We start from the raw sequence: 13,780 nt of genomic DNA, 5'->3' as shown, positions 1-13,780 counted from the left end.
GAGCTGGGTGCCGCCCTGGCTTGCACCTTCGAACCCTGTACATCTTCAGACTGCACTCTGACCCAGATGCAACTAGATCAGAGGAAGCCAGTTGCAGAGAAAGAACAAAGCAAGTGCACGGAGAAAAGGAGAACAGATACAGGGGCCCAGATAAAAAGACTTGGTGAGACTATTTGCATTGATTCTTTTTTTTTTTTTTCTTTAATGTTTATTTATTTTTGACAGAGAGCAGGGAGCAGAGAGAGAATTTCAAGCAGGCTCCACACCGACATTGCAGAGCCCGATGTGGGACTCGAACTCACAAACCGTGAGATCATGACCTGTGCTGAAATCAAGCTGGATGTTCAACCAACTGAGCCACCCAGGCGCCCCTATTTGAGTCTATCCTTAGTGGATTCCAAGTCCCAGGTCTTCCTCAGTCCTGGATGTGCTTTCTGACCCTGAGTTCTATAAAATATCCTGAATTTTCTGAATAGCTTTTGTTTTGTTTAAGCTAAACTCAAGGGTTTCCAAACCAAACAATTCCAAAAGCAGCTTCTCTCCCTCTGTCATCTTTTAAACACTGACGTTCCCCAGAATTCTTTCCTAGAACCCCTTCCTCAAATATTCTTTACCAGCATTCTCCAGTGGAAACGTAACGCAAGCCACTGACGCAATTCCAAAATTCTTAGTCGTTGGAGCACCTGGGTGGCTCAGTTGGTTGAGCATCTGACTCGTGATTTCAGCTCAGGTCATGATCCCAGGGTCGTGGGATTGAGCCCCTCCTCAGGCTCTGCACTGAGCATGGAACCTGCTTAAGATTCTCTCTCTCTCTCTCTCTCTCTCTCTCTTTTTCTCTGCCCCCTCCCCCACTCGCACTCTCTCTAAAAAAAATTAAAAATAAAAAATTCCTGGTTATTTTAATTGCTAGCTATTTTTTAGTTTAAAAAGGTAAAAATAATTTTAATTATATATATATAATGTATATATAATGTATTTAATTATATATATATAATGTCTTTTATTTAACCAAAAATATCCTATATTACCATTTCAACATGAAATCAATGTAAAAGCTATCGATAAGATATCTTATAGCCTGTAATTCGTATTAAGTTTTCAAAACCTGGTGTATATCTTACCCTAATAGCATTTGTCAGTTTGGACGGGCTCAGTTCAAGTGCTCAGCAGTGGCTAGAGGCTACCGTGTTAGACAACCCAGAACACTCCAGGGCTTCAGCTGTCAGGCACAGAGTTAATTATTCTCAAATCCGTACTTAGATATTTGAAAGAGAGCTTAATAAACACGAAAGAGATCATATACCGCTGCTTCAACTTTTCAGTGACTTCCCATTGGGATGAAGTCTAAACTCTGCTACAAGGCCCGTCATGCTCAGCTCCCACCCTGCCTCAATGGCTTCAGTTTAAGCACCCTCCACCGTGCACCCTGAAAAGTAGCCTCTTTCAGTTGTCCAGAATTCACGATGGTACCCAGGATGCCCTGGCCATAACCCCTCCCGTGCTGTTTCAGGGACACACAAGAAGGAGAGCGAAGATGCCGAGGAAGACATTTCCTAGTCATGTGGTCAGGACTCCTGGTGAACTGGGATACTGGTCAGGATGTACCCGGCCCATTCCTCTTGCCGTTCCCCAATCCCCCCCCCCCCCCCGTCTGGACTGCCCCCTTTCTCCATCTCTGTTTCTTCCTCTACAACACCAGCTCCTCCTGCTTTCCCTCCTCCCTGCTCTCAGTCCCTGAGCTCAGCCTTCAGCTGGCTCAGTGAATGGTCGTCCAATATGGGGCACCTCTCTCGGGCAGAGTCCTCATGCCGAGCCACCTCATTGGTTGCTCGCCTCCTGTCCAGCCTTTAGATGGCAGTTTCGGATGAATTTCTAATTTCTGCACCGTTCGTTGGCCCGGGTAGCCAGGCCATGAGACATAAAACTCACAATTTGGCTCCTTGCTCAGAACGTTGCTATGTGCCCAGCAGGCACTCAGAGTTTGCCAGACTTCTGTCCAGGCCACTCATTTCCAACTCACATTTAGAACATGTGATCTGAGCAAGAATATTTTCTCTGACCTGTAAATCATTTATTGGAAAAGTCTCACAAAAACGATAAAAATCAAGGTCACAGGTAGCCACGCACCTTAAATCCCATTTATTTAAAATTTAACAGGATAAAATTATATAAAATCCAGATGTGGCAGAAAATCTGAGATATGTGATGGCGGCTAGCATGGTCACAAGAACAGTGGAAGTGAGTTCTAGATTTCCTTGCTGGGTGATCAAGGACAAATCCCTTGCTTACTCTGGGCCTTGGTGTCCCTACCTATGCATCGAGAAGTTTTCATCTGAGTGACAGCAGTCATCTCTGATGGCATGTGGCTCTCGGCCAATCAGAAGTCTCGGATTTGACCCCTTCTCCGTGAGCATGGCCAGAACTTAAGTCCACATTCCACTCAATCCAGCGAATGCAACTCTGAGTACTTAATGACTTAGAGTGTCCCTAAAGGATAGTTCTCAGTTCTGCAAATCATGTGCCAGGGGAGCATTTCCAACCGGAAACTCTCCACGGTCTGGGAGGCTGGTAGGAAATCCCTGTGCTAGCCAGATGATCCCAGGAGCCAACCACAATTTCCAGGAGTCCCTGGAGTCTCCAGTTGAGGCTTTTCCAGGCTCAGCCTCGCTGGAGCTGGTCCGGCACGAGGGAGGGAGCTCTTCTCAAAGGCAGGGTTGGGCACACACTCAGAAAAGGAGGTTGCTTGGAGGGGCCCCACCATCTCCCCTGCTGCCCTCAACTTTCTCCCTACTCCCCCATGAGGGCACCCAGTCCTGACACGAGATTGGCCCCAGAGCTCCCAAGCTGTTTGTCCAGCTGTCCTCACATCCCCAGGCCACAAGGCTCTTATATACCTTGGCCTGGAGAATGTTGTCAGGCATCTGGACACCCACCGGGTCCCAGCCCAGAACCAACACTGGGTGGGAGGAGGGAGGCTGGGCTGAGTTACATCCCTCTCTGGGACTCCCCTATTCTCTTTTGTACATAATGAAACTACATGATCCCTAAGACCCCTTTAATTGGGCACACCTCTAAAACAGCAGGAAACAACCTGGCTCTGAAGTTAGATAGAGTAGGTTTGAAGCAGTCTGAGACTTCATGGAGCCAGTGCCTCAACAGACAATAACAGCCCCCGGACTGAATACAGTTTACAGTTTGCGTAAACCGCACAACGATAGCCGGGCATCTTGAGTCCTTACAAGAAAAGTCGGAAATAAAACTGCTTCCCCTCAATACCCCTCAATACTGAGAAACGCCCCTTCCCTTCCCGGCCCTTTGCATCAACTAATTCGGACAGGGCCTGGCTACCTCCCATAAAACCCTGGAACCCTAGGCATCCATGGTGTTCAGACCTATGCCAAATGATGCCTACGGTCAGTAGGAGGCAGATAACAGGGAGGGACAGCCAGAAACCCCAAATGGAAACACACTGCAAAGGCAAGGGTCCGGCACGGAAGCTCAAAGCAACCATCGGGTTAGAACATGGCGGAGAAGAGTGTTGTTGGCCTGGACACAGGAAGATTGGGGTCCTGACGTGGCTACTCCAGTGGTCAAATTGGCTACGTATGCCTGGGAAGGGAAAGGGCTGCAGCGCTTTGGAGCCCAGGCTACTCTGCTGTACTCAAGCGGAGGGTGGGGGAGCAGTTTTCCTCCCCATCTCGCAAAGATTTTCCCTACTCAAATAAGAGCATGGGCATTCTTAGAAATATTTTGGTAGGAGGGGCGCCTGGGTGGCGCAGTCGGTTAGGTGTCCGACTTCAGCCAGGTCACGATCTCGCGGTCCGGGAGTTCGAGCCCCGCGTCGGGCTCTGGGCTGATGGCTCAGAGCCTGGAGCTTGTTTCCGATTCTGTGTCTCCCTCTCTCTCTGCCCCTCCCCCGTTCATGCTCTGTCTCTCTCTGTCCCCAAAATAAATAAACGTTGAAAAAAAAAATTTAAAAAAAAAAAAAAGAAATATTTTGGTAGGAGTCTTCAGTATGACTGGAATATCCTCGGCCAAGCGGGTATGGGATTGGTCACTCCTCAAAATAAGTCTGAGACATCTTTTAAGGTAGGGTTTCCCAAACTTAGCACTAGTCATATTTGTGGTCCAGAAAATTCTTGAGGGGGGAGGGGTGCTGTCTTATTCATTGTAGGATGTTCAGCTGCATCCCTGGTGCTATGACAACCAAAAACATCTCCTGACATTGCCAAATGTCTCCTGGAGGCGGGGGGTGGGGGGCAAAATCACGCCCAGTGGGGGATCACTGTTCTTAGGGTAAGATGTGCTTAGGCCTATTTTCTCTCTAAAATCAATATAATAGTCTCACCTTTTTTTTTTTTTTACTTTTTTAATAAAGCTTACTTATTTTGAGAGAGAGAGAGAGAGAGAGAGAACAAGCAGGGGAGGGATAAAGAGAGAGAATCCCAAGCAGATTCTGTGCTGCCAGCTCAGAGCCCAACGTAGGGCTTGAACTCATGAACCTCGAGATCATGACCTAAGCTGAGATCAAGTCCTGCGCTTAACTGACTGAGCCACCCAGGCATCCCAAGTGTCTCACCTTTTTCCAGAAACAGATAATAAGAACAGCTCATTCTCACTGAGCTGCAGGGCAGTGGCTACTTTAAGATCTTTAGCTGTATTGGGGCGCATGGGTGGCTCAGTCAGCTGAGCGTCCGACTTCGGCCCAGGTCACGGTCTCATGGTTCGTGAGTTCGAGCCCCACGTCGGGCTCTGTGCTGACAGCTCGGAGCCTGGAGCCTGCTTCAGATTCTGTGTGCCCCTCTCTCTCCGCCCCACCCCTGCTTGTGCTCTGTCTCTCTCTTTCAAAAATGAACAAACATAAAAAAAAAAAAATTTTTAAAGATCTTTAGCTGTATTCACACGTTTAACCCTCCAGTAGCCCAATGAGGCAAACATGACTATTATACCCATCTTGCATACAAGAATACTGAGATAATACAGGATTTTAGCAACCCGCCCTGTCTATACAACCAGTAAATGTGAAATAAGGATTTAGATCCAAGTAAACTGACTCCAGAGTCCATGTTGTATATACTCTGTACTATGCAAATTAAAAGCAAGAAGTTGCAACCTGCTTTATTGACATTTCCAACGCATGATCCAACCAATCAGATCTCATAGAAGCCCATCCAATCAGAACTCAGCACCGCCCTGATCCTGAGTGACTCGGAAGGCAAACTGTTGGAGGAAATTGAGTGATTATCTTAGAGTCGTGGCCACGAATAAAATAAGTTCGTGTTCACTGAAAAAATAAAAATAAAAACTATGGACAGAGAGAACAAGACAAAGGGAAAATTTTGAATCGGGATAAGCCAGAAGGTAAAAGCTGAGACACTAGAAGAATCGATCTACCTCATGCATGATGTTGGTCTTCTGTACCTCTTCTTCAAAAATAGCCTCTGACCTCTATAGTCTCTTCCAGCTGAACAAAGCCGTGGTCCCGTAAGATATGAGCTGTCCCCAGGAGACCAAAGACTGGAGTTGCCAGTTTTAACATGTAAGAAACAGGACGCCCAGGGGCACCCAGGTGGCTCAGTCGGTTAAGCATCTGACTCTTGATTTCGGCTCGGGTCATGATCTCATATGGCTCGTGAGTTCAAGCCTGGTGTAGGGCTCCGAGCTGATAATGCGGGACTTGCTTGGGATTCTCCCTCTCCTTGTTTCTCTGCCCCTCCCCTGCTCGCTCTCTCTTTCTCTCTCACACACAAAATAAATAAATAAACTTTTAAAAAAGTAACGAATACAGGATGCCCAGTTAAATCTGAATTTCAGATCAATGAATGATTTTTATTAAAAAAGTATGTCCCATGTAATACTAGGGATATACTTACACTACAATAAGACGCATGTGTTGATCTGAAACTGGGAGTCCTGTATTTTCTCTGGCAACTCTTCCCCAAGATAGACTGCTTGGATCGTGTCCACTAAAAAGGAAAAAAGTCCCCTCAAGAGGCCACCACACTTCCCAGAGCCCAGTCTTCTCCCTAAAAGGAAGACAGTAAGGTCCCACCTGGCCCCTGCCACCCCCCAGGTGCCTAGACAGGCCCTCCCAGTCCATCCCCTCTCACCACTCCCGCCCCGGTCCACTCTCCTGCCCTTTATACCCACTTGGAGAATTTCCACTGACATAAGGATACTCAGGGGGTTAATCCTTCTGATACCAAGTCACACGTTAACTCATTCCCTCCAGGCCAAGGATTAAATCCTGTCCACGTAGGGGTCAGGGCTTCTGCAGACCCTGAGAGCAAAGCACCCCACCCCCAAGTGAGGGGAGGCTCGAGGGAAAGGGAGGGACAGAACACAGGGAGAGAGAGAAGGAAGGAGGGGCCGCCAGCCGGGTTCCTGTCCCCCCACAGAGCCAGCTCAGATTCGGCTCTAGGAACAAGTCAGCCACAGAAGCGGCGGCAGCTTCTCTCCTCCAGCTAAGGACAGCAGGCACACAGACACACGGACAGAGGTGCTAGGCGGAAGTCCTCAGCCCCCAGCCGTTCGGCCGGGCCTGGCCCCATGGCCTTCAACGACCTCCTGCAGCAGGTGGGGGGTGTCGGCCGCTTCCAGCAGATCCAAGTCACTCTGGTGGTCCTCCCCCTGCTCCTGATGGCTTCCCACAACACGCTGCAGAACTTCACCGCGGCCATCCCCACCCACCACTGCCGCCCGCCTGCCGAGGCCAACTTCAGCCAGGACGGGGGGCTGGAGGCCTGGCTGCCCCGGGACGGACAGGGGCAGCCCGAGTCCTGCCTCCGCTTCACCGTCCCCCGGCGGGGACCACCCTTTCCCAACAGCACAGACGCCAACAGCACGGGGGCCACAGAGCCCTGCACCAACGGCTGGATCTATGACAACAGCACCTTCCCCTCCACCATCGTGACTGAGGTGAGGAAACCCGGGACCCCCCTGCTCTGTGTGACAACCAGACTTGCCTTCCCCACTGAGACAGACAGACAGATGCTTCCGCGCGCGCGCACACACACACACGCGCGCACACACACGCGCACACACACGCACACACATGCACACACCTGCCTCAGATTTTCCAGAGACCAAGATGGGAAGATAAAGAAAGAGGTTCAAGATGGGGGCCTTTGTAGAAGAGGGGGATATCAGAGTCCAGGGAAGTCTCTCAGCTGCCGGGACTGGGGAAGCAAACGGGGACGGGGAGTGTCAGGGAAGGGGCTGACGCAGGTCTCAGAGGGCCAGCCCAAGGGACGGGAAGGGGAGCCTTGCAGCCCAGGCTCGTCTCTGCCTGACCCTTGCCCCCTCTCCCCACAGTGGGACCTCGTGTGCTCTAACAGGGCCTTACGCCAGCTGGCCCAGTCCTTGTACATGGTAGGGGTGCTTCTTGGAGCCATGGTGTTTGGGTACCTGGCAGACAGGTCAGTCCTGGGTAGAGCCAAGGGGCCGGGCTGGGCCCCAGGCCTCGGCTGGGTTCACGGGAACCAAGTGGGAAGTCGGCCTTACAACCCGGGGGCTGGTTTGAGGACCTTCGGGGCCAGCCTCGTGATACCGCACAGGTCCTCAAAAGACCAAGGCAAACGCTCCTCTCCCTACCCAGCCTGGAACCATCAGTCCTCAGGACCCCTACTGCTGTTCTCTCCCCCTTCCCCCCACAGGCTGGGCCGCCGGAAGGTGCTGATCTTGAACTACCTGCAGACAGCCGTGTCAGGCACCTGTGCAGCCTTCGCTCCCAACTTCCCTGTCTACTGTGCCTTCCGGCTCCTCTCGGGCATGTCGCTGGCTAGCATCGCCCTCAACTGCATGACACTGAGTGAGGGATGCTGGGAGGGCAGGGCGGGTCCCCACTCACTCACCTCTGACCACCCAACCCAGCAGCCACTTTCCAACTTCCTCTCCCGGCTCCCCCCACCCCGGTCCTGCCGTTCCCACTCCTGAATCCTCCCTGCCCTCTTTTGGGTGGCCAACATAAGAGCCTTCTTCTCGAACTCCTGACCTCTCATTCAGACACAATCGCAAACTCCATTTTTTTAGGGCCAGGAGGTTCCCATGAATGACTGAAGCAGACTGGGTACAAGAGGGATTAGGGAACGGTGAGGACTGTACCCAAAGGAGAGTCGCATCCCCATCTGGAGGGGCCAGGGCCACTCAGCTGCTCTAGCCAGAAGGTTCAGGGCTGTCAGATCTCACTCCCTCCTCTTTATTAACGCAAAAATAGCCCCATTTTTTAATGTTGGAAATTAATTCCAATATTTTTAACACAGGTCAAGCCAGCATCGTGTAGACCAAACCCATTTAATGGACTGAGCGTGGTCTGTCCATGAACCATCAATGTGCTCCCTCCGTTAGGTCACTCCCTTTCCCCTGGTTCTCAGATAAGGAACCTGAGACTGGAGAGAAGGGAAAGGATTTGCCCAAGGGCATCCCTCGAGCCCAGAAGGGAATCTATGGATTGGAGGTCCTCTGGACTACAGGAATTAACCCGGGTGGGGCCAGGGCAGGACACCTAGAAAATTCAGCCCCCAAATCCAGTCTGTTTCCAAGTCATTGGCCCAGCAGCCGAATCAGGAGCCCACAAGGAACAAGGCTGGGCCTCTTCAGACCCCAGCAGAGAGGTGGTCCGACTCCCCCCTTGACCCTCCCAGATGGAGAAAAGCCGCTGTCTCCTCCGAGCTGCTCTGGCCGCCGAATCAGCCCAGGCTGGGGAAAGCCAGAGGAGAGGCTGCTGTTGAGAGAGCACTGAATGGTCAGAGACGCTCTGAAGGGAAAAGGGGCCCTCGCCAGGACAGTAGGTCGGGGAGCAGCAAACCCCAGCAGCGGGGTGGAGGGAACAATTCCTAGGGATTCTAAACCCATCTGCCCATTCCTACGTCCGCCGAAAGTCCCCCACGGCCCCCATCAAGGAACCCACCCTCGTTAGATGTGTCTTCCACTGAGCCTTGGGACAGATCAAAGTTTGGGTGGAGAGAGGGGTCTCTGCCTGTCCCGCCCCCGGGGGGGTCTCCATCCACCCGCAGCCCAGCCAGATGCACCACTCTGTTCTAACCCTCTTTCCAGGTTTGGAGTGGTTGCCCATCCACACGCGGGCTTGTGTGGGCACCCTGATAGGCTACGTCTACAGCCTGGGCCAGTTCCTCCTGGCCGGTGTGGCTTATGCTGTGCCCCACTGGCGCCACCTGCAGCTGCTGGTCTCCGTGCCTTTCTTCGCCTTCTTCATCTACTCCTGGTGTGTGGGGCCCAGGGTGGGCAGGGCTGCAAAGGAGCCCAGAGGGCTGCAAGGGACAAGACATCCCCCAGATCTCACACACGCTACCCCACAGAATCAGAGAAGGTCACACCTAGACCAGTGCCTCTGAGGCTGTGCAAGGAAGGACCTGCCCTGGGTATCTGGTTCTTCAGCTTCCCCCCGGGCTCTCCAGCCTGCCTGCACTGCTCTCTTTACTCGGCGCCCAAAAGCTGAGCTCCTGAGTCGGGGAATGAGTCATCACCGAGCTGGACACTGCTTTGTGGTCTTAGCGGAAGGGATCTGGCCAAACTTCTGGGTTCCCAGCCTTAAAAGAAATCCCACTGCAGGCCCCTGGGAAGCCCACCCCCTGCCCCCAGCCCAGCAGACTGCAACTGAAGCCACCTTGACCCCTATCCTCACCCCGGCTCCCAGGTTCTTCATCGAGTCTGCCCGCTGGCACTCCTCCTCTGGGAGGCTAGACCTCACCTTGAAGACCCTGCAGAGAGTGGCCTGGATCAATGGGAAGCGGGAAGAGGGGACCAAGCTAAGTATGGAGGTAAGACCCCCCCCCACAAGACCTCCTGTGACACCCTACCAGGATTCCACCCTCAAACCCTGAACTCAGGTCCCAGAGGGCTTCCCTGAGTAAGGGGTTAGGCTGGGAGGAGCTTCTGGAGGAGTCCAGGCCCTGAGCCCTGCCCATCCTGGCAGGTGCTCCGGGCCAGTCTGCAGAAGGAGCTGACCATGGGCAAAGGCCAGGCATCCGCCCTGGAGTTGCTGCGCTGCCCCGCCCTTCGCCACCTCTTCCTCTGCCTCTCCATGCTGTGGTAGGCCCAGACAGACCTAGTGGCAAAGAGATAGAGAGACGGCCTGAGAGACGAAAGGCTGGCTGGGGAGAGAGAGTGGATGTAATGAGTGGAAGAAGCCAGGCAAAAGGGAGGAAAAGTCAGCACACCGGCTGTGAGGGGCGGCAAGCCTCCACCAGGGACAGTCTTAAAGAACGAGATGACCTCCAGCCTCAGTTCACCCCTGGTCCCCACACTGGCCATCCATCTCTCCGTCTTCCCCTTTTACCAACTCTGTTCCAGTATGGAAACACCTCATCAGGAGTGGTCGGTCACCCCCAGAGTCCATAGAATTATACCACAAAGGCAAAGACCCGTCTGGCTTACAAAACATTTGGAGACTTTCCTGGCCCAGCAGCGCCTGCCAGAGACACAAACGTGGGCAATAAGATGCCCAAAACTCGTCTCCAAAAGTAACACTCTGGCCAAGGCCGATCCCAGCCAAAAATGTTCCTTTCCCGTTGCAACGTTCCCCATTACTCCTCTGATGTGCTACCTTCCTGATGCCGCCAACGGCAATCCCATGATAGTTAGAAGCACGCTCCGCATTTCCATCGACGAACTCTCTGGTTCCAATTTGGGATTTACTCCCGGTTGCAGGTCCTATCCAATCACCCAAGCTTCATTTCGTGGGCTCTTGACTTCTTAAGAAGCACCCATCCCAGAACCATCCCAGAACCAGGCACAGGTCTGCAAAGCTCTGACCTCCCCCCAACACCTTGACCCTGAAAGATACGGCTTGAAAGTCCACCTGCCCTTGGGCCAGTAGCAACAGATAAGATAAAGAGTAAAACTAAGTAAATCTTAACACGACGACTAAGCCAAAACCCCCTAATACACCGGGGACTCTAGTGAGCAGAAGATGGAGAAAGCTGGGGTATTGGAGAACTACCCCCCACTTCCACGAAATACATACTAAATGTCTGACGAAATATTAGCCAAGGCAGATTCCAGCTTCTTAAGCAGGGCACCCAGTGTGGCTCGCCCCCATTTTGAATGAGCACCCCCTCTTTTATGCCTTCCTGACAAACTCCATGCCCCTCCCCCCCTCCCCACTAGGTTTGCCACTAGTTTTGCCTACTATGGGCTGGTTATGGACCTGCAGGGCTTCGGGGTCAGCATCTACCTAATCCAGGTGATTTTTGGTGCTGTGGACCTGCCTGCCAAGCTTGTGGGCTTCCTTGTCATCAACTCTCTGGGCCGCCGGCCTGCCCAGATGGCCTCTCTGCTGTTGGCAGGCATCTGCATCCTGGTCAATGGGGTGATACCCCAGGGTGAGCACCCAAGAGTACCTTGGCCCTTCATCTTTAGCCCTATCCCCAGATTCTCAGCCCCTACTCCCGAGCTCCCACTGACTCCCTCTTTCTTGCCAGATCAGTCCATGGTCCGAACCTCCCTTGCCGTTCTGGGGAAAGGCTGCCTGGCTACCTCCTTCAACTGCATCTTCCTATACACTGGGGAGCTGTACCCCACGGTGATCCGGTGAGTGGGAGGGGTCTTGGGACAAGACTTTCCCTCGCGCATAGGTCAGACCCCAGAGCACCATCCGGAATGCCATGGCCCAAGGCCCCTCACGGCACTCATCCAGGCAGGGCATGTATCAGCCACTCGGTACACGCTCCATGGCTAACGCAGGTGTCCCTGCCCACTAAGCCCTTACCCGATCCAAGGAAAAGCTCTCCAAAGGAGCAGGGCAGAGCAGACAGCCAAGAAGTCACATCTCACGGGGCAATCGAGTGAAGCTCCGCCTTGATCTCCAAGGCACAAGTTAGAAGCTGCCACCAATTCTTAATCTCATCTATAAACCAAGTGGTCCATCTGAAACCAAAGACCAAACAGGAGAGTTCTTTCTTATCACAAGGGCCACATTTAATAAGGGTGGCGCTTGGTAGCCGTACGGATACACGTAGCACTGCTTTCGGAGTGCCACAATTGGGGAGCGGGGCCGGGCATTTTTGCATTAAGAAACAAGAAACACGTGTCTGTTTTAAGAACGGGATGCAAAATTCGTGAGAGGTCAAAGAAAGGCCAGGCTGCCCTAGGCTACTCGGAACCAGCAGGGTCATGGTCACCGTCCTGTGCCTGCATGGGACTTCAGGGGAACGAGCAACAGTAGAAAGCACTCACTATGTGCCAGGCACCGTCTTAACCTTTTTGACAAATATCAACTCATTTCGTCCGCAGAGCAAGCCTATAAGGTAGGTGCTATGGCTATTCCCATTTTATGAATGAGAAAAGTGAGCCACAGAAAGGTTAGGTGATTTGCCCAAGGTCACACAGCTTGTAAGTGGGGAAGCTTGGATTTGAATTCAAGCACTTTGTCTCCTGAGTCAATGTTTTTAACCTCTGCTTTCACAGAGAAGGTTCTGAACATAGTCTCAGCGTGCAGTCTCCAGGTCCTCTCCCCTGGGGATTCTAATCCAATAGGACTCTTTGCTCCAGAGCAACTATAACTCAAAAGCCACCCCCCCCCCACCCCGCCCCAGTGATCTGAGCACCACCGGCCTGTCTGATTTGACAGCTCAGGAAACTGAGGCCCAGAGATGAAAAGGGACTCTTCCTAAGGTCACACAGCAGGTTAAGGGCCGAGGCGAAATTCAGTCTCCTGATTCTTTGGCCAGAGCCTTTCCCCACCTCTTTTTGGTTTTTATGGTTGTCTGTTTTTTTGTTGTTTTTTTTTTTTTTTTTTAAATCTCCAAAACAGGGATGCCTGGCTGGCTCAGTCAGTAGGACATGCGACTCTTGATCTTGGGGTTGTGAGTTCAGGCCCCACGTGGGGCTCCAATAAAGAAATAAATAAAATTATTAATAAAGAAATAATTATTTTTTAAAAAGATCTCCAAGACAAATGGCAAATTGGTTTGTCAGTCAAATGGGGGAAGAGACGAGGGACCAGGAGGCCTCAGCCTGAGCTGCCCTGACCCCCGCACCTCAGCATTCGTGCAGGAACAATGACTGACACCACCCCACCTTGGGCCCCACAGGCAGACAGGCTTGGGAATGGGCAGCACTATGGCCCGAGTGGGCAGCATCGTGAGCCCGCTGGTGGGCATGACTGCTGAAATCTACCCCTCCGTGCCTCTCTTCATCTACGGTGCGGTCCCTGTGGCTGCCAGTGCTGTCACTGCCCTCCTGCCAGAGACCCTGGGCCAGCCACTGCCAGACACGGTGCAGGACATGGAAAGCAGGTGGGAGCAGGGACTTACCCCAGGTCACGCACCCTAGACTCCTGGGGCTTCCGGCTCCGGGAAGCAGTAGATGTTTGGGGCAGAGAGATGGTAGCTGGGCACAGCTGAGTAGAGAACTCCCCGGAAGCCCCCGGCTCCTGGCCCTGGCCTGGAGGCTGCATACCCAGGACACCACTCTCCTGCGCCCCCCCCCCCCCCCAGGAGGAGAGGAAAGCCAAGACGGCAGCAGCAAGATCAGCAGAAGCAAATGGTCCCGCTCCAGGCTTCCGCACGAGAGAATGGACTCTGAGCACTGAGAAGGGACCTCACAGAGCCTAAAAGGAAGTGAGGGTCCCACGGGTCCTGAGCCACCCACTGGAGGAGGGGAAATGGCAGCCCACGTGTCCAGGCTGTGGTTCAGGAAAGCACCTCCCTGGGGTCTCCCTCCGTGAATAGACTCCACCAAGACCGCGTCATTAAAAGGTCCGTGTGCATCTCCTTTGGTCTCTGTCGTCTCAAATGTCATAGTCACTCCACATCAGCCA

General features: G+C 52.7%; 1 protein-coding gene and 1 long non-coding RNA gene across 4 annotated transcripts; one reads left to right on the top strand and one right to left on the bottom strand.

The window, feature by feature from the left end:
• Nucleotides 1–4,806: 4,806 nt before the first annotated feature.
• LOC121023998 (uncharacterized) lies at nt 4,807–6,134 on the bottom strand. Its single transcript, XR_005787568.1, has 3 exons — nt 5,874–6,134; nt 5,395–5,496; nt 4,807–5,220 (listed from the first exon to the last, which is right to left on the bottom strand). It is a non-coding gene; the product is annotated as an uncharacterized LOC121023998 (long non-coding RNA).
• A 96-nt stretch (nt 6,135–6,230) lies between these two features.
• Nucleotides 6,231–13,734, top strand: SLC22A6 (solute carrier family 22 member 6). Of its 3 annotated transcripts, XM_040466329.1 has the most exons (10): nt 6,231–6,918; nt 7,315–7,418; nt 7,656–7,810; nt 9,055–9,223; nt 9,656–9,779; nt 9,935–10,050; nt 11,128–11,342; nt 11,442–11,550; nt 13,053–13,256; nt 13,458–13,734. In XM_040466329.1, exons 1-10 carry the CDS (start codon nt 6,550–6,552, stop codon nt 13,543–13,545), a joined length of 1,653 nt encoding a protein of 550 aa, XP_040322263.1. In that variant the 5' UTR covers nt 6,231–6,549; the 3' UTR covers nt 13,546–13,734. The 3 variants fall into 3 exon arrangements, with proteins under 3 accessions (XP_040322263.1, XP_040322265.1, XP_040322264.1); XM_040466331.1 differs by lacking the exon at nt 13,053–13,256 and having other exon boundaries at nt 6,550–6,918; XM_040466330.1 differs by lacking the exons at nt 13,053–13,256; nt 13,458–13,734 and adding an exon at nt 12,061–12,745 and having other exon boundaries at nt 6,550–6,918.
• The last annotated feature ends 46 nt before the right edge of the window (nt 13,735–13,780 follow it).

The sequence above is a fragment of the Herpailurus yagouaroundi genome, unplaced genomic scaffold (assembly GCF_014898765.1).
Source record: "Herpailurus yagouaroundi ecotype Mexico unplaced genomic scaffold, PumYag 569, whole genome shotgun sequence".
In the NCBI taxonomy this organism is placed as follows: domain Eukaryota; kingdom Metazoa; phylum Chordata; class Mammalia; order Carnivora; family Felidae; genus Herpailurus; species Herpailurus yagouaroundi.
Note: the sequence above shows the minus strand (reverse complement) of the source record. Positions and strands in the feature narration are given on the sequence as shown.